The sequence below is a fragment of the Trachypithecus francoisi genome, unplaced genomic scaffold, assembly GCF_009764315.1.
Source record: "Trachypithecus francoisi isolate TF-2019V2 unplaced genomic scaffold, Tfra_2.0 Lachesis_group12, whole genome shotgun sequence".
NCBI lineage: Eukaryota > Metazoa > Chordata > Mammalia > Primates > Cercopithecidae > Trachypithecus > Trachypithecus francoisi.
This window is the reverse complement of record NW_022681457.1, coordinates 78,529,145-78,554,555: the sequence shown is the minus strand read 5'-3', so window position 1 is coordinate 78,554,555 and position 25,411 is coordinate 78,529,145. Positions and strand designations below refer to the sequence as shown.

The following is a 25,411-nucleotide window of genomic DNA, read 5'->3' as shown; positions in this document are numbered from 1 at the left end:
GTGTTGGCCAGGGTGGTCTCAATCTCCTGACCTTGTGATCCGCCAGCCTCAGTCTCCATAGTGCTGGGATTACAGGCGTGAACCACTGCACCCGGCCTCTTATACTTAAATTTTTATTTTTGCTGATCATATATTAGTTACATAGAGCCATTTCTTGTTTGGTTTTTCATGGCATTCTCCTCTTTTTTTTTTTTAAAGGATGTGATTATCTTCTCTTTTTTTTTGAGACAGAGTCTCACTTTGTTGCCCAGGCTGGAGTTTAGTGGCATGATCTCTGCTCACTGCAACCTCCACCTTCCAGGTTCAAGCGATTCTCCTGCTTCAGCGTCCTGAGTAGCTGGGATCACAGGCGCGCACCACCATGCCTGGCTAATTTTTTTATTTTTAGTAGAGACAGGGTTTCACCGTGTTGGCCAGGCCGCTCTTGAACTCCTGTCTTCAGGTGATCTGCCTGCCTTGACCTCCCAAAGTGCTGGGATTACAGGTGGGAGGTGAGCTACCACGCCTGGCTGGGATGTGATTATCTTCTGATTGTCATGACTAAATTAGATTTTTGATTTAAAAATGTGACTGGGTGTGGTGGCTCATGCCTGTAATCACAGCACTTTGGGAGATCAAGGCAAGCAGATCACCTGAGGTCAGGAGTTCAAGACTAGCCTGGCCAACATGGCAAAACCCTGTCTCTACTAAAAATACAAAGATTAGCTGGGCATAGTGGTATATGCCTGTGGTCCCAGCCACTCTGGAGGCTGAGGCACAAGAATTGCTAGAATGCAGGAGGTGGAGACTGAGTGAGCATCATTACACTCCAGCCTGGGTGACAGAGTGAAACACTGTCTCCAAAACAAAGCAAAACAAAAAACAGTAAAAAATTTTCTTCCCTGGATCAACTCTTTCTTTTGAGCACCTAACAACCAGAATATTCAGTGTTTTGTTCTGAAATGCTAAATCCCTTTTATCCTGTGAGGTAACTGCGTGGCTACTGGGTACATTCTTGAAATGTGGTTGTGTTTGACTGTTCTTTCTGTGGAATTTTCCATTTATCTGATTTCAGCCTATGTCTTACTTTATGACTTTTGGGGTGTTTTTCATTTCTGAGTGCTCAGTCTAAGAGTTTGCAGGGCAGATGATACCTCACTTTTTTTTTTTTTTTTTTTTTGAGGCGGAGTCTCGCTCTGTCGCCCGGACTGGAGTGCAGTGGCCAGATCTCAGCTCACTGCAAGCTCCGCCTCCCAGGTTTATGCCATTCTCCTGCCTCAGCCTCCCGAGTAGCTGGGACTACAGGCGCCCGCCACCTCCCCCGGCTAGTTTTTGTATTTTTAGTAGAGACGGGGTTTCACCGTGTTAGCCAGGATGGTCTCAATCTCCTGACCTCGTGATCCGCCCGTCTCGGCCTCCCAAAGTGCTGGGATTACAGGCTTGAGCCACCGCGCCCGGCCGATACCTCACTTTTTTTTTGAGACGGGGTCTCCTCTGTTACCCAGGCTGGAGTGCAGTGGTGTGATCTCAGCTCACTGCCTTCTAGGCTTAAGTGATCCTCCTACTCCAGTTGTATACCACCACACCCAGCAAATTTTTGTATTTTTAGTAGAGAGGGGGTTTCGCCGTGTTTCCCAGGCTGGTCTTGAACTCCTGACCTCAAGCATTCCTGCCTCGGCCTCCTAAAGAGCTGGGATTATAGGCTTGAGCCACCAGGCCAGGCCAGATACTCCACTTAATTGCAATCCCCTCCATGCTTACTATAGCTTATACCTTTCTTTGCCGAGTTCCATTGGTTATGATCCACCTATCTGCTTTAGATTCCCCCCCAGTTTTTTTACCCTCTCATTGTCAGTATCTGTCCGTTTCTGTCATTATGGCCTTTGTTTGCTTGCTTTTTTTTTTTTTTTTGACAGAGTCTCACTCTGTCCTCAGACTGGAGTGCAGTGGCTCGATCTCGGCTCACTGCAACCTCTGCCTCCCTGGTTCAAGCCATTCTCCTGCCTCAGCCTCCTGAGTAGCTGGGACTACAGGTGCCATGCCACCACACCTAGCTAATTTTTGTATTTTTAGTAGAGATGGGGTTTCACCATGTTGGCCAGAGTGGTCTCAATCTCTTGACCTTGGGATCTGCCTGCCTTGGCCTCCCAAAGTCCTGGGATTACAGGCATGAGCCACCACACCCCACCTAGAGTACTTTTTTTGTCTCATTTTTATGGTGTTTCCTGGAGGACAAAAGATAAAAGCATGTGTTTGGTCTGCCATCTTTAACTGAGAATGTTTTATGCAGTAGCCTCTTGAATTATTATAAGAATAGTAGTTGGAATTTTTAAGAGGTTTTCTTTTTTTCTGTGTTATTTATTTACTAAAGAGCTGCTTGTTATTCTGTTTGTTTATGTCATTCCTTCTGTTTTCTTTATTTTCCTCAAGTTCTTGGCAGTCTGCGGTATGCTTCAGTCTTTACTGGTGTATACTCAAATAGGTTTCTTCTATACTGTGTAAGCCTCTTTCCAAGCAGGCCTTTATTTTGAAGAGAGAGATGATAGTAATCTTTGTGTAAATAGGATAAGTTAAGACTTTCCTTTAGAATTAATAGGTGAGAAGTAGACAGGTCGTCTGGAGAAATGCACATTTGCAGAATGAAGGAAAGAAGGCAGGCAGACAGGCTCTACTCTGGGCTTATGGATGTTTTGAGCAGAGAACCATCATCATCATCATTATTATTTTTGTGGAGGGCTTTATGGAAAGACTTTCCAGTAAAAGGTACACTTGAAACTTGAAAACTTATCTAGATTTTAAAAATATATTGTAATTTTCTAATAAAACATGCTAGTTATTAAAAAATTTCACTACAGGCCGGGCGCGGTGGCTCACACCTGTAATCCCAGCACTTTGGGAGGCCGAGACAGGTGGATCATGAGGTCAGGAGATCGAGACTATCCTGACTAACACGGTGAAACCCCGTCTCTACTAAAAATACAAAAATTAGCCGGGCACGGTGGCAGGCACCTGTAGTCCCAGCTACTCGGGAGGCTGAGGCAGGAGAATGGCGTGAACCCGGGAGGCGGAGCTTGCAGTGAGTGGAGATCGCACCACTGCACTCTAGCCTGGGCGACAGAGCAAGACTCTGTCTCAAAAAAAAAAAAAAAAAAAAAAAAAATTCACTACAAAAACATGCATTATGTCAAAGTGAAGTCTTTCCTTTTTTTTAAATTTTTTGAGACATCTTATTCTGTTTCCCAGGCTAAAGTGCAGTGACATGACCATGGCTCACTGAAGCCTTGACTACCTGAGCTCAGGTGATCCTCCCCACTTCTCCTCAGCCTCCTAAGTAGCTGGGACCACAGGCACACACCACTGTGTCTGGCTTTTTTTTTTTTTTTTCTTGGAGATGGGGTCTTGCTATGTCAGGCTGGTCTTGAACTCTTGGGCCCAAGTGATCCTCCTGCTTCAGCCTCCCAAAGTGCTGGGATTACAGGTATGAGCCACAACACCTGTCCTGAAGTCTTTGTTAATTTTTACTTTCTTCTATGTCTTAATTTTCTTCTGTGGTTAGCTTTGCTAAATTGTTCTCCAAATGAATGGTATCATATTTTGTTGGCAGCAAAAACAAAAATATCCCCCAAACCCTTTCTTTACTACATTGGGTATTTTCATGACTAAGATTTTGCCAGGCACAGGAAGGGTTTTCAAGTGAGTCAAGTGATCATGATAAAGCCAGGGGAAAGTGCAGGGCATAATATTGAAGTTGAGTGAGTGAATAAGTGTGGAAAAGAGTTGAAGGAGATGAGGCCAGAAAGATAATCTGGATTCATGGAGGGTCTTTTTCATAATGCCAAAATATCTGGCATAATTTCTTCAAATAGTAAGGAAGGAAATGACATGAACACATTTTTGTTGGTTAGATCATAAGCAAAAGTGTGAAGAATGGTGTGAAGAAGGGGAGAAATGAGACCTTCACCTCAGTTAGAAAGTCACTGCAGGCTGGGTGCGGTGGCTCATGCCTGTAATCCCAGCATTTTGGGAGGCCAAGGCAGGCACATCACCTGAGATCAGGAGTTGGAGACCCACCTGGCTAACATGGCAAAACCCCATCTCTACTACTAAAAATATAAAACATCAGCCAGGTGTGGTGGTACATGCCTGTAGTCCCAGCTACTCAGGAGGCTGAGGCAGGAGAATCACTTGAGCCTGGGAGGCAGAGGTTGCAGTGAGCCTAGATCACTCCACACCACTCCAGGCTGGGTGACAGTGAGACTCTGTCTCAAAAAAAAAAAAAAAATCTTTCATTGAGACTCTCTTTCATTGAGATTAAGGCAGACAGTAAACATGAACTGAGCACGTGGAGTCTGGTGAGAACAGAATAGATTCATTGTTTGCCTGCTGGAAACTTGCATCTCTAATGTTACATTGAGTTGATGAGAAACTATGTAGGCTAGAAGGGATTGGGAAACTCCTAGACTGCTAGTTTGGGTGTCAGAGTGGGAGGCTGGCATGTGGTGAATATTATAGAGAACATAAAATAGTTGATCCATTTCAGTGTTCCACTTGCCATTATCCTCACCACCAGGACAGTCACAATTTTTAATGGATAGTTGGAAATCTTAATAGATTCTAAAATGGATGTGAACAATTTTACTTTGTATCAGTATGATTTTATACACTTGATATCATTGTATTTGTATTTTTTCATTCGTTTATCATAATTACATGTATATTTTCCAAACTTTGTGTTTGAAGGTAAGCAACTGCTCCCTTTGTCCAGCAGTGTACATAGCAGTGTGGGACAGGTGACTTGGCAGTCGTCAGGAGAAGCATCAAACCTAGTTCGAATGAGAAACCAGTCCCTTGGACAATCTGCACCTTCTCTTACTGCTGGCCTGGTAAGTGTTCATAAAGGTGGCGTTTTGCTCTATGAAAAATGCTTGATTGTCATTTGTCATTGCAACATCTATTCCTTTTCCTTTTTCAGATGTGGAGAATTCAGTTTCCCAAAATGAAGTATGGAACAGAATGCATTTATTAATTTCTTTTTTTTTTAGAGATAGGGTCTTGCTTCGTTGCCCAGGCTGACTTTGAACTCCTTGGCTGTAGTATTCCTGTTGCCTCAGCCTCCCAAGTAGCAAGGACTACAGGTACATGTCGTGGCATCAGGCTAAGAATGAAATTTTTTTTTTTTTTTTGAGTCGGATTTTTGCTCTTGTCGCCCAGGCTGGAGTGCAGTGGTGTGATCTCAGCTGTCTCCTGGGTTTAAGCAATTCTCCTGCCTCAGCCTCCCAAGTCACTGGGATTACAGGTGTGTGCCACCACCCCTGGCTAATTTTTTTGTATTATTAGTAGAGACAGGGTTTCACTGTGTTGGCCAGGCTGGTCTTGAACTCCCCACCTCAGGTGATCCGTCCCCATTGGCCTCCCAAAGTGCTGGGATTACAGGTGTGGGCCACCGCTCCTGGCCTTAAGAATGAAATTTTAATTGAGTCTATTTTTTTTTTTTTTGAGATGGAGTCTTGCTCTGTTGCCCAGGCTGTAGTGCAATCTCAGCTTACTGCAACCTCTGCCTCCCAGGTTCAAGTGATTCTCCTGCCTCAGCCTCCCAAGTAGCTGGGATTACAGGCACCATGCCCCACTAATTTTTGTGTTTTTAGTAGAGACAGGGTTTCACCATGTTGGCCAGGGTGGTCTCGAACTCCTGACGTCATGATCCGCCTGCCTTGGCCTCCAAAAGTGTTGGGATTACAGGCTTGAGCCACTGTGCCCAGCCCAATTGAGTGTTTTGATTGCCCTCTCATGCCATCAGTGTCACTGGTACTAATTGTATAGTGAGGGTCAAGAAAAAGATTCAGTGTGATTGTGTCTTCAATGAGTAAATTTTCCTGGGAAGGAACATTCTTTTTTTTTTTTTTTTTTTTTTTTTTTTTTTTTTTTTTTGAGACGGAGTCTCACTCTGTCGCCCAGGCTGGAGTGCAGTGGCCAGATCTCAGCTCACTGCAAGCTCTGCCTCCTGGGTTCACGCCATTCTCCTGCCTCAGCCTCCCGAGTAGCTGGGACTACAGGCGCCCGCCACCTCGCCCGGCTAGTTTTTTGTATTTTTTAGTAGAGACGGGGTTTCACAGTGTTAGCCAGGATGGTCTCGATCTCCTGACCTCGTGATCCGCCCGTCTCTGCCTCCCAAAGTGCTGGGATTACAGGCTTGAGCCACTGCGCCTGGCCGGAACATTCTTTTTATAGAAATTATTCTAAATCTGGTAAAGTTATGCTGCTTTGGTTTACATCTCTGTGGTATACATATTTAGTACATGAGGATAGACAACATGTTTGGCACATCATGAGTACTTAAGTATATATGTAAGAATGAGGGCCGGGTGCGGTGGCTTACATCTCTAATTCCTGCACTCTGGGAGTCTGAGGCAGGAGGATCGCTTGAGGCCAGGAGTTTGAGGCTACGCTGGACTGTTAACATAGTGAGACCTTGTCTCTACAAATAATATTAATAAAAAAAATTAGCTGAGGATGGTGGGGTGTGCCTGTGGTCCCAGCTACTCAGAAGGCTGAGGTGGGATAATCGCTTTAGCCTGAGCAGTTGAAGCTGTGGTGAGCTGTGATTGTGCCACTGCACTCTGGTGACAGAGTGAGATCTTGTCTGGGGGAAAAAAAAAAAGTCTTTTGTTTGTCTATGCTTTGTGTGATAGGCAGGGCCTTACAAAATTTAAGCTGTGTAGCCTGGGCAGATTGCTTTGTTTTCTGCCTGTTGTTACAAATTATACCCTTTTACCCTCAAACTTGCTTTTGTACCAAAGGCACCCACTGGCTTTCTGCTCATCTCACACCGTCCACTGTATCCTTAGGTCTAGGCACACTACTAATTTGTAGGGTACAATAACAGCAACTTGTTACTATTAAAGTCTCATGTACACTTGAAAATTTAAGCCTTTTGGGTCAACATACATGGAGTAGAAAGTTTTGTCCATTTATTCAGTATGGGAAGTGGGAGTAGAGGGGAGGATGTCTTCATGTAGCAGGTGAGAAGCTAATTTTGGATCAAAGGATATCCTGATATTACCGAAGTTTGTGATTCTTAGGCCACAGAGAGAATCAGGATCATGTGTGGAAATTCCCACCTCTTTAATTTTTTATTTTGAAATTTTCAAATCTACAGAAAAATGGAAAGAATGGTACAGTGAACACCCATGTAAGCTTTACCTAGACTGACTAATTTGTACATTTTGCCATATTTGTTTTTTCTGTGTGTATATACATATTTTTTCCTGAAGCATTTCAAAGCAAGTCACAGACTAATTACGATGCCTCATCCTTAAGAATTTCTCCTAAGATGAAGGACACTCTCCTAAATAACTACAATATATTATCAGATCTAAGATGTTTAACATCTTTTTTTTTGAGACTGAGTCTCGCTCTGTCACCCAGGCTGGAGTGTAGTGGCGCAATCTTGGCTCACTGCAACTTCTGCCTCCTGGGTTCAAGCGATTCTCCTGTCTTAGCCTCCCGAGTGGCTGGGATTACAGGTGTGCACCACTACGCTTGGCTAATTTTTGTATTTATAGTAGAGACGGGGTTTCACCATGTTGGCCAGGCTGGTCTCGAACTCCTGACCTCAAGTGACCCATCTGCCTCGGCCTCTCAAAGTGCGGGGATTGCAGACATGAGCCACCATGCCCGGCCACATCATTTTAATAGTAGCATCTAATAATATAAAGACCATATTGAGATTTTCCTGCTTGGTCCCAACATGTCTATTAAAGCCTCACCTGCTTCCCGTTTAACCTCTGGAACCTAAAACAAACAAACAAACAAGCAAAAATGGATGAGTGTACCCTCCTAGAGATTTTGATCCAGACGTCTGGGGTTAGTCACAAGCATCTGTATTTTCTTTTCTTTTTTCTTTTTTTTTTTTTGAGAAAGGTTCTCCCTCTGTTGTCCAGTCTAGAGTGCAGTGTCATGATCTTAGCTCACTGCACCCTCTACTTCTTGGGTTCAAGTAATTCTCATGCCTCCCGAGTAGCTAGGATTACAGGTGTGTGCCACCTCGCCTGGCTATTTTTTGTCTTTTCAGTAGTGGTGGGGTTTCACCATGTTGGCCAGGCTAGTCTTGAACTGCTGACCTCAAGTGATCCACCTGCCTTGGCCTCCCTAAGTGCTGGGGTTACAGGCGTGAGCCTGGCCTGTATTTTCTTTAAACTGTTACCCTGATTCTAATGTGTACCTCTTTGAGAACTACTGCCATCATGGTACAGCTGAATATTCCACTTTAAGGTGGTATGTTGCAGAAGGGATTCCTGGACTGAGATTACTGGAGCCTAGGCCAAGTGAGCTAGAATATTCCTGAATTATTTTTCTTTAGTTAACAGTTTATTGTGATATAATTCACATATGATGTAATTCACCCGCTTAAACTATACAGGTCAGTGTTTTTTGGCGTATTTCACAGGCATGTACAGCCATCACTGTAGTCAATTTAAGAATATTTTCTTTACTTTAGAAACTGTACTCTTCAGGTATCACCTCCTCATTGTTCCACCTCTGCCCTTGCCCCTGCCACTAGGCAACCACCAATCTACTTTCCACCTCTATAGGTTTGCCTATTCTGTATTTTTCATATAAATCGAATCAAATATGTGGCCTTTTGTGGCTGCTGCTTCGACTTAGTCTGATGTCTTCAAGATTCCTCCTTTTTGCAGCATGTGTTCCTTTTTATTGCCGAACAGTATTTTGTTGTATGTATATATCATATTTTGTTTAGCTGCTCATCAGTTGATTCATTTCCTTCATTCTTTTTTTTTTTTTTTTTGAGACGGAGTCTTGCTGTCACCCAGGCTGGAGTACAGTGGCCGGATCTCAGCTCACTGCAAGCTCCGCCTCCCGGGTTCACGCCATTCTCCTGCCTCAGCCTCCCAAGTAGCTGGGACTACAGGCGCCGGCCACCACGCCCGGCTAGTTTTTGTATTTTTTAGTAGAGACTGGGTTTTACCGTGTTAGCCAGGATGGTCTCCATCTCCTGACCTCGTGATCCGCCCGTCTCGGCCTCCCAAAGTGCTGGGATTACAGGCTTCAGCCACCGCGCCCGGCCCATTTCCTTCATTCTTCACCTTCATTTTCTAATGTTTATTGAGGGGATTTATCTGGGGGCTTATTTTTCCCATATATGTTGAAATCATGATCCTAATTAATGATTACCAGGGCATGTTCTAAAAAGGATCATATAATCATATGATATAATCATATATGTTCCTAGGGATGGAGAAGAACTTAGGTGGCATCTTGTTCAAGATTAGTTATTTTTCTTCTTCTAAAAAAAAAATTATATAGAGTGGAAATCTGTTGTTAAAAGTGGGTTTTTTCTGCCTTTTGGCTGTTATAAATAATAGCCAAATAATAATATTGCTATGAACATTCATGTACAAATTTTAATGTAGATATATGTTTTCATTTCTCTTGGACATATATCTAGGAGAGAAGTTGCTGAGTCATATGGTAACTCTGTGTTGAATCATTTGAGAAACTTTGATTTCTCTACATCCTTGCTATCCTGGTGGGTGTGAAGCGATATCTTGTGTCTTTGATGTGCGTTTCTCTAATGACTCATGATGTTGAGCGTCTTTCATGTGCTTACCAGACATTTATTTGTCTTCTTTGAAGAAATGTCTATGTGGATTATTGGCCATTTTAAAAATGGAATATTTGTTTCTTTTATTATAAATTTGTAAAATAATTGTTTCTTTAGACCTGAATCCAATTTCTTCTCTTTCCCAGGGAACTGCTTTTTGTTTTCTCTTGTGCTTTTTTTTTCCTGAGCTACTTATTCACCTACTGTAACTTCAAGCCAGCTCTTCTCTTTCCATTCTCCTGCCCGAAGATTTTCAGTTGAATATTTTAGGTGGCACATTTGCTAGTTGATATTAAATGCCTATTTCTGCTTTGACCACCCATACTGGAATAAACCTCATTGTCTATCCTGCTTCTGACTGTGACATTTCTGAAAAATCTTAACTACAATGTATTCTCTTTGGAGTAATGGCCGTCTATAGTACATGGACCCAGCCTCCAAAGAACTTTTGGGTTAGCAGAGCAGGATTCACATTTAACAGGATAACTATTTAAAAATAATAAAACATGACATTTACATAAATATTGTATTGATTATGATTTAAATAGTAACAAAAGGGGACAAGAATTATACTAGTTATAATTATTGGGATGATAACTTGTAGGAGGTTAGACTTGACCAGAGTCTGGAGATTAGATAAGCAAAAGCCTTAAAGTTGCAAATATTTTAATTTTGAGGCCTTCTAGATGATGTTTTTATGAAGAGATTTTTGGATTTCTTCATTTTCTGGTGTCTATTGAGAGGATTTCTCAGAGGGCTTATTTTCCCCATATATGTAGGAACCATGATCCTAATTAGTGGTTCCCAGGGCATGTTCTAAAACAGATCATAGAATCATATTATTATATGTTCTTAGAGTAAGAATGGAGTAAAACTTAGATAGTGTCTTGTTCAAGATTAGTTATTATTTGTATTCTTAAAAATATATATGCAGTTACAATCTGTTGTTAAAAGTGGCGTAGGAGAAAGACCCCTGCATTAGAAATCAGAAGACCAAGCTCTGATGCTGCTATGTGAATTTGAATAAACATATTGGAGCCTGTGTTTTTCTTATCTGTAAAATGAGGTTAATTCCTGCTTTGCTTTCTTCTGAGTATGTTAACTAGTATCTGCAGTTTTGATCTTTGCCTTCTGTATCTCTGATGCAAATCCACTTGGCTGTATCACCATTTCTAAGACTCACCCTACCTGTCTACTGTCTTTCTATCCCCCCAAGCCAGTTCTTCCTTGTTCATTCCGTCTTTTTTTTTCTTTCCATAATCGAAATTTTATTGGTAGTGTTGAGGATCAGTACACAGACATTTCCATTTGTTCACAGTTCTTAACATATCTACCGAGAATCTAAAAAGCCATGTATTGTAATTGTTTTTTAAAAAGTTATTCCAGTGACTTTCCAACTTAAAATTTGGAGGCAGATTTTCCTTAGGAGGCCATCAAGTATCCTAAGGAAAGTACCAGTATTGTCAAGTGTTACATACATCCTACCAATCTACCAGTTCACAATTTAGTGGTATATATACTGCATACTTAAATTTTCAGTCTTTCGCAGCACATTAACAGTTATCAGGAAAGTAAGATTACTTTGACTAAAGATGTTACAGAGTGCATACAATTCTGACAGGGAGAGCCATGATCAGGGAGTGATTTTCATTAGGAAACAATTCTACTAAAAAACAGCGTGAGAATAGAAGTATTCTAAAATATTAAAGTCATGATTACCAATAACCATTCTAACATGATACTGTGATTATAGCAAACTGCTATAATCTTAAACTGAATTGGGAATATTTCTAACTGGAACAAAAGATAAGATATTCTGTTGAACATTTTATCATCAGTTCTCATGTTGAATATGACATGTCATTTTGGGTTCCATATTATTATTGAATTGTTGAGATGAGATTTTCACATAACATAAAATCAACCATTTTAAAGTGTACACTTTAGTGGCATTTTGTGCATTCACAATGTGTGCAGCCACCACCTTTATCAAGTTTTAAGACATTTTCACCACCATCCCTTGCAAAAAAAATCCTGTACCCATTAAACAGTCCTTATTCATTCCACCCTCATTCTAGCTCTGGCAACCACTAATCTGCTTTTTGTCTTTGTGGATTTACCTATTCTAATATTTCATATAAATGGAATCATAAAATATGTGACCTTTTATGCCTGGCTTTTTTCACTTAGCCCAATGCTTTCACGATTTTTCTGCATTACAGCATGTATCAATACTTTATTCCTTTTTATGACTGAATAAGATTCCATTGGATGGATAAACCACACTTTGTTTATCCGTTTGTCTGCTGATAGACATTTGGGCTGTTTCCACCTTTTAGCCATTGTGGATAATACTGCTGTGAGCATTTGTGTACATGAACTTGTTTTGAGTACTTGTTTTCTGTATTTTTGGGTATGTACGTATACCTAAGAGTAGACTTGTTGGATGATACAGTAATTCTTTGTTTAATTTTTTGAAGAACTACCAAATTTTTGGTTTGCTACACCATTTTATATTCTTCCCAGAAATACATTAGGGTTCCAGTTTCACTGCATCTTGCCAACACTTTTCTGTTTTTTTGATTATAGCCATCATAGTGGGTGTTAAGTGGTCTCTCATTGTGGCTTTGATTAGTATTATACTTTACTAATATTTTAGAACTGTCTGTCAAGGTCACATGGAGTATGCTTTTAAAGGAAGTAACAAAACTCCAAGACTTTTCTTAGAACCTTTTCTCATCATTAAAAAGATTCTTACTTTAATTTATATTATTTTAGTTGAAAAGTAATCCCATCATTCTTATTTTTCCTTAATTTTCACAAGTTCAAAGAGGAAAAACCTATAGATGTTTGTTTTACCTACTTTCAGTGTTATAAAGAGATTCCAAATTCAGCACTTCCCCTTTCAGTATTACCTTTCTGCCGCTGTCGTTTTGCATTTTCTATTGTGAAAGGTGGAGATATCTATATCTATATGTCAGTTGGCTTTATTGAGGTATAGTTTACATAGAATAAAATTCACCCATTTTAAGTGTTCAGTTTGATGACTTTTGGCAGATGTATACAGTTGTGTCACCACCACCATGATTATGATATAGATATGTAAGAATTATGGTATAGAACAGAACAGCATTCCCCAACCTTTTTGGCACGAGGGACCGGTTTCATGGAAGACAGTTTTTCCACAGATGGGTGGAGGGGGGATGGGAGATGGTTTCAGGATGAAACTGTTCCCCCTCAGATCATCAGGCATTAGCTAGATTCTCATGAGGACCGTGCAACCTAGATCCTCGTATGCACAGTTCACAATAGGGTTCGTGCCCCTTTGAGAATCTGATGCAGCGCTGCTGATCTGACAGGAGACGGAGTTCAGGTGGTAATGCTCACCCTCATGCAGCTCATCTCCTGCCATGTGGCCTGGTCCCTAACAGGCCATGGACCTGATGTAGAATATGTCTGCCACCCCATGTTCGCTTGTGTCCCTTTGCTGTCTGTTCTCTTTCCCCAGGCCCAGCCTTTGGCAACTACTGATGTGCTTTTTGTCACTGCAGTTTTGCCTTTTCCAGAATTTCATAGAATTGGAATCATACAGTATGTAGTCTTTTGTGTTTTTTTTCAATCTCAGAACCTCCTTCTGAGATTCATCCATGTTGTTTTGAGTATCTGTAGTTTGTTCCTCTTTATTGCTGAGAAGGGTTCCATTGGCATGGGTATACAGACTTTTCCATTCCGTAGTTAATGACCATATGGGTTGTTTCCAGTTTTTGCCTGTTAGGGAGAGAGCAGCTATGAAAGTTCATATCAGTTTTTTTTTTTGGTGTGGAATATGCTTTTATTTCTCTTGGGTAAATACCTAGGAATGAGACTGGTGGAATGTTTATTTACCAGTGTAAATTTGTCTTTATAAGAAACTGCCAACCTATTTTCTAAAGTGGCTATACCATTTTTGCATTTCCACCAGCAGTTGCTCCACATCTTATCAGCACTAGGTATTATCATCTGTTTTTTTTTTTTTTTTTTGGAGTTTCACTCTTGTTGCCCAGGCTGAAGTGCAATGGCACAATCTTGGCTCATTGCAACCTCTGCCTCCCGGGTTTAAGCCATTCTCCTCCCTCAACCTCCCAAGTAGCTGAGATTACAGGCGCATGCCACCATGCCCAGCTAATTTTCGTATTTTTAGTAGAGATGGGGTTTCGCCATGTTGGACAGGCTTGTCTCGAATTCCTAACCTCAGGTGATCCACCCACCTCAGCCTCCCGAAGTGCTGGAATTACAGGCATGAGCCACCATGCCCGGCTATCATTTTTAAAATTTTAGCCGTACTAGTGGATGTGTAGGAGTTTCTCATTGTGGTTTCAATTTGCATTTCTCTAATGACTAATGAGATTGAACATATTTTTGTGTGCTTATTTGCCAATTATATATATATATATATTTTTTTTTTTGAGATGGAGTCTTGCCCTGTCGCCCAGGCTGGAGTGCAGTGGCCGGATCTTGGCTCACTGCAAGTTCTGCCTCCTGGGTTTACGCCATTCTCCTGCCTCAGCCTCCCGAGTAGCTGGGATTACAGGCGCCCGCCACCTCGCCTGGCTAGTTTTTTTGTATTTTTTTTAGTAGAGACAGGGTTTCACCGTGTTAGCCAGGATGGTCTCGATCTCCTGACCTCGTGATCCGCCTGCCTCAGCCTCCCAAAGTGCTGGGATTACAGGCTTGAGCCACCGTGCCAGACCCTTTTTTTTTTTTTTTTGAGATGGAGTCTCGGTCTGTTTCCCAAGCTGGAGCTCAGTGGCACGATCTTGGCTCACTGTAACCTCTGCCTCCCGGGTTCAAGCAATTCTTTTGCCTCAGCCTCCTGAGTAGCTGGGATTACAGGTGTGCACCACCATGCCTGGCTAATTCTTGTATTTTTAATGGAGACGGGGTTTTGCCATGTTGGCCAGGCTCTTCTTGAACTCCTGACCTCAGGTGATCCACCCGCCTTGGCTTCCCAATGTGCTGGGATTACAGGCGTGAGCCACTGCGCCCAGTCAGCTATTTTCATATATATATTCTGTGATGAAATGTCTGTTCATACCTTTTGTCTATTTAAAAAAATTTTTTTTTTTTTTGTCTTGAGTTTCAGGAATTCTTTGTATATTCTGGATACAAGTTATATATCAAATATATGCCTTCTAAATGTATTCTCCCTGTCTGTGACTTACATTTTCATTTTCTTATCAGTGTTTTACACAAACATTTATATATAAAAAATATGGAAATCTATTGTATCCCTCTATACTAACAATGAATAACTAGAAATCAAAACTTAAAAATCAGGACTGTTTGCAATAGTTTAAAAATACGAACTACTTGAAGATAAATTTCAGAAACCATTTGGAAGATCAGTACATTGAAAACTACAAAACATTACTGAGACAAATTAAAGAAGACCTAAATAAATGGAGAGATAAAATATTTTTGTGTATTGGAAGACTCATATCTTCCCTTTTTTTTTTTCCTTTGAGACAGGGTCTCACTCTGTCATCCAGGCTGGAGTGTAGGGGTGTGATCTTGGCTCACTGTGACCTCTGCCTCCTGGGCTCCAGTGATCCTCTCACCTCAGCCTCCAGAGTAACTGGGACTACAGGCACCATCACAGATTTTTTTTTTTTTTGAGACGGAGTCTCGCTCTGTCGCCCAGGCTGGAGTGCAGTGGCCGGATCTCAGCTCACTGCAAGCTCCGCCCCTGGGTTTACGCCATTCTTCTGCCTCAGCTTCCCGAGTAGCTGGGACTACAGGCGCCCGCCACCTCGCCCAGCTAGTTTTTTGTATTTTTTAGTAGAGACAGGGTTTCACCGTGTTAGCCAGGATGGTCTCGATCTCCTGACCTTGTGATCCGCCTGTCTCAGCCTCCCAAAGTGCTGGGATTACAGGCTTGAGCCACCGCTCCCGGCCAGATTTTTTTTTTTTTGAGACGGAGTCTCGCTCTGTTGCCCAGGCTAGAGTGCGGTCGTGTGGTCTCAGCTCACCGCAACCTCCGCTTCCCGGGTTCAAGTGATTCTCCTGCCTCAGCCTCCCAAGTAGCTGGGATTACAGGCGCCTGCCTCCATGCCCGTCTGATTTTTTATGTTTTTAGTAGAGACGGGGTTTCACCATGTTGGCCAGGCTGGTCTCGAATTTCTGACCTTGTGATCTACCTGCCTCGGCCTCCCAAAGTGCTGATATTACAAGCGTGAGCCACCACCCAGCCACATCTGGCTAATTTTTGTATTTTTTGTAGAGATGGGGTTTTGCCATATTGCCCAGGCTGGTCTTGGACTCCTGTACTCAAGCCATCCTCTTGCCCTGGCCTGCCAAAATGCTGGCTTACAGGCATGAACCACCTGGTGCCCAGTCTAGGAAGACTCATATCATGAAGATGTAAATTTTCTCCATTAAGCTGTAGATTTAATGCAATCCCGATAGAAACCCATGTAGTATTTTCCAGAAAATATCAAGCTGATTTCAAATGTATATTGAAATGTAAAGGACCTACAATAACCAAAACAATATTAAAAAGAAGACCAGAATCAAACTTATGTTATGACTTTGTATAAAGGTACAGTAGTCAGGTCAGTGTGATTATTGGTATAAGGATAGATACATAGATCACTGGAATCAAATAGACAAATTTGCCAAGGCAATTTAATGGGAGAAAAGGTAGTCTTTATAACAAATGGTGTTGAAACAATTCACATAAAAATATCAACCTCGATACTTCCCTCATGCTGTACAAAAATTAACTTGAAATGGGTAATTGATCAAATGTAAGAGCTTAAATCATAAAATGTGTAGAGGAAAACAGGTTTTTGTGATTTTAGGTGGGGCAAAGGTTTCTTGGAGTAAAATAACTTGACCCATAAAAGGAAAAAAATTGGCTTTTATCAGAAAGAAAAAGTTTTGCCCTTGAGTATTTATTTTTAATGGGATGAGGACAAATTGAAGTGTATCTACAAAGGGGTGGAATGATGAGTAATACTTGTGTTAAAGAGTTATTAACAGATTTTGTTGTCTGTTTGGATTTTAATACATATCACTACCTTCTACCTTTGGAAGTAGAAATCTAGAAGTCATAATGAATGTTCTTTGCATACAATTCCTGTGGGTTTACCCATTAATTTACACTTTTTTCATTTCTACTCAAGAAAATATATTTGAATGAAATCATTGTGAATGCCTTATACTTTACAGAAGTAAATACAAACTCAGGCTGTACACCTGTGTTCCACATCTTACTCCTGCCACTTAGTAATCGTATGACCCTCTACAAGTCACTGAACCTCTTTAAGCCTCTGTTTTCTCATCTTCAAAATCAAAATAATGTTAAGAGTTTCCTCATGGAGTTTTTAGGATGAAATGAGACAATCCATTTAAAATAGCATAGTGCCAGATTTGTAGTTAAATTTAGAGGCAGCCAAAAACTACCTCCCTACATAGTGAACTATAATTTAATTTAATATATAAACTACCTGCAACCTAACCTAAGAGTATACTCTTGTAACAAGTAGCTGAGTCTCAGTCAAGCATAGCAGCCAAATTTTCAACCAGTCATATAGGCTGAATATTGCCAGAGCATGTTCAGATAAGGCAAACACCTGAACTGCAGCCCATCAGGCTACTTCTGTATGTCATTTGTTTCTCTGTCCGTAAATATAGCCTACATGTATTGGGGGATGGAGCATTCTGAACTGCATTTGGTACTGAATGCTAAGTGGTTCATTAATCTCTCTGTTTTTTTGAGACAGGGACTTGCTTAGTCACCCAGGGTGGAGTGCAGTGACATGGCTCACTGAAGCCTGGACCTCCTGGGCTTGAGTGATGCTTCTGCCTCAGGCTGCTCCCTCCCTCACCTTTCCCAGTAGCTGGGACCACAGTTTTCATTTTTTTATTATTTGTAATGGGGGTTGGGGGTGGGGGCTCCCTGTGCTGCCCAGGCTGGTCTCAAACTTCTGGGCTCAAGCAATCCTCCAGTCTCTGCCTCTGCCTCCCAGAGTGCTGGAATTACAGGGGTGAGCCACCGCACCTGGCAAATCTGTTTTTTTGTTCAATTAAGTCATTAAATTTAACTTGTCTCGGGTTTTTCATTTAACAGTATGAACAAAATGTGTATTTTTTTTTCTTTTTATGCCTCGGTACTTCAAGTAGTTATTAGTATCTGTGATACAGTACGAAATATTGTATATATTTCTTAACATATGTATATATTTCTTCTGTATATATATAATTACCGTGATACGGTAAGGAATATATATATATATTCCTTATATATATAGCTGGGACCACAGATGCGTACCACCATGCCTGGCTAATTTTTTGACTTTTTGGTAGAGACAGGATTTGGCCATGTTCTGCAGGCTAGTCTCTGCTAGGCGAGGTGTCAGAACCCTAGCAGTGGAGAGTGGTTGGCTCACTGGTGGTGAAAGAATTTACTGACAGCAGTATAGGTTTAGAAAGGAAAGTTTTATTAGATAGAATGCAGTACAGTGCTTCATTCAGCAGGAGAGGACTGTGTTGCGGTGGATTTTCCTTAGGGGTATTTATGGACTTTAAAGCAGGGCCTTAGGGTAATTTGGACCGTATTAGTTATGTAGGCCATGATAAATTATTACATTTGTAGACTTTGGGTGCCTTGATGTCAGCAAGGGTTGCAAAATGAGTTTTGACATGCATGCATTCTGGAGATGTATAGAAATTCTAGTTACGTATAAATTTTTGGGAAAGAAGCCTGGTACCAGACACTGGCTTTAGATAATAGAGAAGTCTAACTACTTTTTGATTTTTCAGATAAGGAGTTTTGTCTCCAGATGGTCTACTTGATTGCCACGAGGAGATCATTGTATTCTTCTGTGTCGAACTCCCAGGCTCAAGCGATCCACCTGCTTTGGCCTCCCTAAGTACTGACTGGGATTATAGGAATGAGCCACTGTACCTGGCTGGTACTTTTATCTGAAATTGAGAATACAGGAAAAGGAACAGATTTTGGGGAGAAAACTAATGAGTATGATTCTCAGATGATGACAGGTAATCTGGTGTACATATCTTTTAAAAATAGTTATTGAGGCCGGGCGCGGTGGCTCAAGCCTGTAATCCCAGCACTTTGGGAGGCCGAGACGGGCGGATCACAAGGTCAGGAGATCGAGACCATCCTGGCTAACACGGTGAAACCCCGTCTCTACTAAAAAAATACAAAAAACTAGCCGGGCGAGGTGACGGGCGCCTGTAGTCGAAGCTACTCGGGAGGCTGAGGCAGGAGAATGGCGTAAACCCGGGAGGCGGAGCTTGCAGTGACCTGAGATCCGGCCACAGCACTCCAGCCAGGGCCACAGAGCGAGACTCCGTCTCAAAAAAAAAAAAATAGTTATTGATACGAAATTTACATAATAAAATCAACCATTTTAAAGTGAACAATTCAGTGGCATTTAGTACTGGCAGATCTATTTTTCACAATACAACTGCCACCTCTATCTAGTTGCAAAACCCGTCTGTTATTTTAGATTTAAACCTCTTATCCATTAAGCCCTTTCTCCCCACTCCCCTTCCATGCAATTTGCATTTTGTCTCTATGGAGTTCTCTATTCTGGATATTTTATATAAATAGTGTTATACATATGTGACCTTCTGTATCTGGTTTATTTCATTTAGCATAATGTTTGGATGTTCATCCACATTCTAGCATATACTGGTACTTTATTCCTTTTTTTGGTTGAATAATATCTCATTGTATGTGTCCAACACAACTTTTTATCCATTGATGAACACTGGGCTGTTTCCACCTTTTGGATTCTGTGAATAGTGCTGCTGTGAACTATACATGTACTTGTGTGCTCTTCAGTTCTTTGGGGGATATACCTGGGGTGGAATCGCAAAGAAATACGGTAATTTAACTTTTTGAGGAATTACCAAACTTTTCCATAATAGTTTACCATTTACAGTTCCACTAGCAATGTACCGAAGGTTTCAATATCTCTATATCTTTGTCAGCTTGTTATATTTCATTTAAAAAATTATTGTTTAATTATACTATACTGGTGAGTATGAAGTGGTACTTCATTGTGGTTTTGGTTTGTAGTTCCGTAATGACTAATGATGTTGAGCATCTTTTCATGTGTTTTTTGACCGTTTATATATCTTCTTTGGAAAAATGTCTATACAAGTCTTTTGCCCATTTGTAATTGAATTTTTGTTGTTGTTGAGTTTTAAGTTTGTTATATATTCTGGATATTAGACCCTTAGTTTTACGATTTTTGAATATTTTCTCCCATTCTCTGTGTTCTTTTTAGTTTGTTGGTAATGTCCTTTGAAGTTTAAAAATGCCCTTGATGAAGTCCAACTTATCTGTGTTTTTCTGTTGCTGCTTATGCTTTTGGTTTCATATCTAAGAATCCTTTGCCAGCTCCAAGGTCATGATTTACTTCTAGGTTTTCTTCTATGAATTTTATGGTTTTACCTCTTATATTTACTTCATTGACCCATTTTGAGTCAGTTTTTATATTCAGTGTGAGGTAAGAGTTTATTTTTTTGCATGTGGATATCTACTTTTTAGGTATCCTTTCAAGAGTTAGATGTTCAGAGTAAAGCATTAGCAGTTTAGGGCTATAGATGTGAACTTGGAAGCTGTGGATTAAATCACCATGGGAGAGAGTACGGAGAAAAGGAATGTAGGGGAGCATGAAAAAATTACATGTGAAAGGATAGATAATGTTAGTGAAGTATTCAGCTACTTAGTTAAGAACTGCAGGAGTTTAGATAAAGTGCATTCACTTGAGAATTGCTGTCCTTTTCACTCTTGGTTTTTCTTTTTGTAAGAGGAACTTGTTTCTAATGCCATCTAGTGTCTTTTCAAAGGTATACGAGTAATGTTAAGAGGTTTTAAAATAAAACTTGTGAAATTTCATGAATCTTGAGCAGTATATTAGCGGTCTTAGCTTACTCTCAAGAGCATCCTTAAGAGAGAAGTAAAAGAACACATTAATTACTTTGAACAAATTCAGAGCTGAATTTCATCTTGAATTGTTAAGCATTTTTTATCATCTCTTTTGTGTTAATTTGTAAAGAATTTAAGATACCTTAAAAATAGTGATGTCTAAATTTTTTTTTCTTATCTTGAATTTGTCTTACAAAAATTATAGACAGCCTTACTTTTTTGTTTTTGTTTTTGTTTCTGAGACAGGGTCTTGCTCTGTCACCCAGGCTGGAGTGCAGTGGTGCAGCCTTGGCTCACCGCAACGTTAACCACCTAGGCTCAAGTGATTCTCCTGCCTCAGCCTCCTGAGTGGCAGGGACTACAGGCATGGGCCACCATGCCTGGCTGATTTTTATTTTTATTTGCTTATTTTAAAACTTTTATTTATTTATTTATTTGAGATGGAGTTTCACTCTTGTTGCCCAGGTTGGAGGGCAATGACGCAATCTTGGCTCACTACAACCTCCGACTCCCGGGTTCAAGTGATTCTCCTGCCTCAGTTTCCTGAGTAGCTGGGATTACAGGTGCCTGCCACCATGCCCAGCTAATTTTTAGTAGAGATGGTGTTTCACCATGTTGGTCAGGATGGTCCCAAACTCCTGGCCTCAAGTGATCCACCCGCCTCAGTCTCCCAAAGTGCTGGAATTATAGATGTGAGCCACCGCTCCCAGCTTAATTTTTATTTTTAAACTTTTTGTAGAGATGGGACTTTACAGCGTTTCCCAGTTTGGTCTTGAGCCCCTGAGCTCAAGCAGTCCTCCTGCCTCAGACTTCAAACTGTCGGGATTACAGTTGTGAGCCACTGCACCTGCCAAACCTCTAAAATTTTAAAAGGCATTTAAAATACAAAAAGTTTTTAGATAAATTGGTTGGTTGATTGGTGTGTTAGTCCATTTTCTGCTGCTATGACAGAATACTCGAAACTGGGTAATTTGTAAGGGACCAAGATTTATTTCTTAGAGTTCTAGGGGCTCAGAAGCCCAAGATCAAGGTACCAGCATCTGGTGAAGGCTTTCTTGCTGTTTCCTCACATGGCAGAAAGTGGAAGGGCAGTAGAGAAGAAATCCATTCCTGCAAGCACTTTTTATAGTGACATTAATCCATTCATGAGAACAGAGCTTTCATGACCTAAACACCTCTCAGAAGGCCCAACCTCTCACCACTGTTGCATTGGGATTTACATTTCCAGCACATGGATTTTGGGGAACATTCATACCATAGCAGTTGAGGTTACAGAAAGAGATCTTACTGAATTTGTTGATGGTTAGAATACATGGGAGAATATTTATGCAAGTTTTTGGTAAGGTGTCATATATGTCAAGGAGAATGGCATTATTAAACCACCAGTAAAAAGTTGTAAGTACAGGTTTTGTTTTTACTCTTGTACAAAAATTGTCAGAGCTAGTCTTTTTGTTTTTTTCCTTTTCCTTTTTTGAAATTGCAGAAATAAATTTTTTTAATTTTCAGAGGTTAAAAAAAGTTATGATACTTTAAACTGTTAACAAGACTTAGTTGATATCCAGTTAACCTAATACAGCATTCATGTTTTTATTATTTTCTTGAAAAGACTCAAATACACCTGCATTGTGCTCTTTTAAAAACATATTAAGGATACTTGCATTTAACAAGTTTTTTGAGGGAGAACATTGTACAACATTCATGTTTTTCATGATACTGAAAATACTGAATTATATGTCAATTTAATTTGTCTCTTAGAGGAAATAGTAACACAATTAAAATCACTGGTTCTCTAATCTTTAGTTCTGTCTCCACAAATAAAACCTATCACTTTTCACAATAAAAAAGCAAAAAATAATATACAATTAAAAGGAGCTAAACTTAAATTCTTTATCTTCTTTTTCTTTTTTGAGACGGAGTCTTGCTCTGTCGCCCAGGCTGGAGTGCAGTGGTGTGATCTGGCTCACTGCAAGCTCTGCCTCCCAGGTTCACATCATTCTCCCACCTCAGCCTCCTGAGTAGCTGGGACTACATGCACCCCCCACCACGCCTGGCTAATTTTTTGTGTTTTTAGTAGAGACGGGGTTTCACTGTGTTAGCCAGGATGGTCTTGCTCTCCTGACCTCGTGATCTGCCCGCCTTGGCCTCCCAAAGTGCTGGGATTAGAGGCATGAGCCACCAAGTCCAGCCTGTTTATCCCTGTTTCAAAAGATAAATTAATTGTGGGAGATAATAACAATCATCACGGATTTTTTTTTTAACCATTTAACTCTGGTTCAAAAGATAAATAATAATCTATAATCCACCAGTGTATACAAATTTCTTATCACATTTTCCCTTATGTTGTAAAGAAAGGAAAATAGGTTTAATGTTTAAAAGAAGGATTAATTTGACATTATTACTGAAAGACAGTTTTCTATTATCACAGCTCAAAAAATACCCACAGAAATCTTTTAGGAAACAGGTTACTGTCCATTTCACAAAATGTGAAATTAGGTGATTGTAAATATACAAGAAAAACAAAACATTTTCTGTCATTAGTTATATTGCTCCCTCCCGGCCTGAAATTCAGATGAAAAAGATTAAACAACTTTTGCAGATCATGTCTATCTATTTTAGCAACTTAAAGTAAATGAAAAGCAATCTTCATTTTAAAGTAAATGTCATAGGCTGGGTGCGGTGGCTCACGCCTGTGTTTCCAGCACTTTGGGAGTCTGAGGCGGATGAATCACGAGGTCAGAAGTTCGAGACCAGCCTTACCAACATGGTGAAACCCTATCTCTACTAAAAAAACACAAAACAAATTAGTTGGGCGTGGTGGTGGGTGCCTGTAATCCCAGCTACCTGGGAGGCTTAGGCAGGAGAATTGCTTGAACCCAGCAGGTGGAGGTTGCAGTGAGCCGAGATGTTACCACTGCACTCCAGCCCGGGCGACAGAGTAAGACTCCGTCTCAAAAAAACAGAGTAAGACTCCGTCTCAAAAAAAAAATTTTTTTTTTTTTTGAGACGGAGTCTTACTCTGTCGCCCGGGCTGGAGTGCAGTGGCCGGATCTCAGCTCACTGCAAGCTCTGCCTCCTGGGTTTACGCCATTCTCCTGCCTCAGCCTCCGGAGTAGCTGGGACTACAGGCGCCCGCCACCTCGCCCGGCTAGTTTTTTGTATTTTTAGTAGAGACTGGGTTTCACCGTGTTAGCCAGGATGGTCTCGATCTCCTGACGTCGTGATCCGCCCATCTCGGCCTCCCAAAGTGCTGGGATTACAGGCTTGAGCCACCGCGCCCGGCCAAAAAAAAAAAAAAAATCTTAACACCATTTTTGAAACTGCAAATGAAACTCTCATCGTATAAGATAATGTCAACATCAAATTCTTGTATCTTGATGATTATGTACCATAATCAATGAATGTAATTTGAAGCTCTCAGATTACTCATTTTGAATTCAAATGAAGACCGTTAGGCTACTGCAGTCATTTCCTCATCTGAGTCATTTGATTCATCGTTTAGTTCCAGTTCCCCTAAATCTTGGTCTACAATTATAATAGTTTTCCTCTTGCACTTCTTGGGAATTGCATCAGCGTAGATTTTTCTCATTTTAATGTTTGGCAATTTCTTCAGATCACAGTCTCATTCCCTAAATGTTTTCAGATTACTTGCATTTAGAATGTCTGGATTCTCAAGGCCATATCCTTCATACTGCTGTCCCTCCCGCTCCATTGTCTGCTTGATGATGGTGTCCTGGGAACAGTGCGGCCTCCCCTGCCTGTTGCTCAATCTGCTCCAGCTCACTGCTAAATTTATTTAAGTACCTTTCAGTTAGTTCACAAGCATCTTTGTTTGAATATCTTTTTTTGGGGGGATCAAGATGATTTTGAAACCATTGTAGTTTTTAACCAATAAGATTGAAACACAAGGCCTTTTCATTCTTCAGTTTTTCGTTTTTTTCTTGTTTGTGGGCCTCTGTCATAATTTGAGCTGCTTTTCTGCTATATGGATGAATGACTTTTTTTTCCCCTTCCTGCACTTTTTCCCTTTGGTGCTTTAGGCATGGTGACGTCCTTGTGGCCACGGAGGAGCTCCGTACCCTAGACCCAGGCAGTCTTACCAACTACAAGAGCAGCAGCTCACATGAGTACCCGGGCCAAATCCCATGTGGGGCCTCCCTTTTTCTTTTTTTTTTTTAAGATGAGGTTTTGCCATATTGCCCAGGCTGGTCTCGAACTCCTGGGTTCAAGCCATCTCCCCACCTCTGCTTCCCAAAGGGTATAAGCCACCATGCCTGGCCAGTACTAGTCTTTTAATTAGGCCATTATTGTCATGTGTTGCTTTGCACTGGTATATTTATAGTGCTGAGCAAAGACTGAAAAGCAGTGCTACTGGTGCATTCTATCATGCAGACAATATAATTATTAGTGCTAATTAGTTGCAATAGAGAACTAATATTTGCTAGACCCTATTCCTAGTTTAACGTACGTTCTCCATTATTTTCTCAGGAACATTGAGTGAGTTGTCATTCTTCATTTTTGCGATATGTCTTGTCTATAGAATGTATAGGGAACAAGGCTGGTTTCAGCATGTGTAGACTGGTGGCCTTAAGAGATAGGAATGTTAAGAAATAGTAGTAGTGTACAATAAACTATTAATATAGCAGTCTTAAGACTGGTATCCTTAGAAGGGCTTGTGTGGAAGGTCGACTCTTGGCTGGTATCTGGAAACTTGAATGGTAAACAGTTTCCTACAATGATCAAAATTTCCTTGAATGATAAGAGTGACTTACTGTGCAAACAATATGATTTATGCTGAACATTTACCTTCCTTCTGGGAGTCTGAAATTTTGGTATGTACTAGGCAAGAGGGTGCCTGTGTGAGCAGCTCC

At 40.8% G+C, this 25,411-nt stretch overlaps 1 protein-coding gene and 1 pseudogene across 7 annotated transcripts in view; one reads left to right on the top strand and one right to left on the bottom strand.

Annotated features, from left to right (window-relative positions):
* MAST2 (microtubule associated serine/threonine kinase 2) overlaps positions 1-25,411 on the top strand; it is a 262,907-nt gene that overhangs the window by 23,726 nt on the left and 213,770 nt on the right. For all 7 annotated transcript variants that reach the window (XM_033226564.1, XM_033226569.1, XM_033226568.1 and 4 more), the window contains exon 3: positions 4,720-4,862. In XM_033226564.1, coding sequence (XP_033082455.1) covers positions 4,720-4,862 — 143 coding nt within the window. The remainder of the gene's footprint in view (positions 1-4,719; positions 4,863-25,411) is intronic.
* LOC117092664 lies at positions 23,884-24,665 on the bottom strand (annotated as a pseudogene).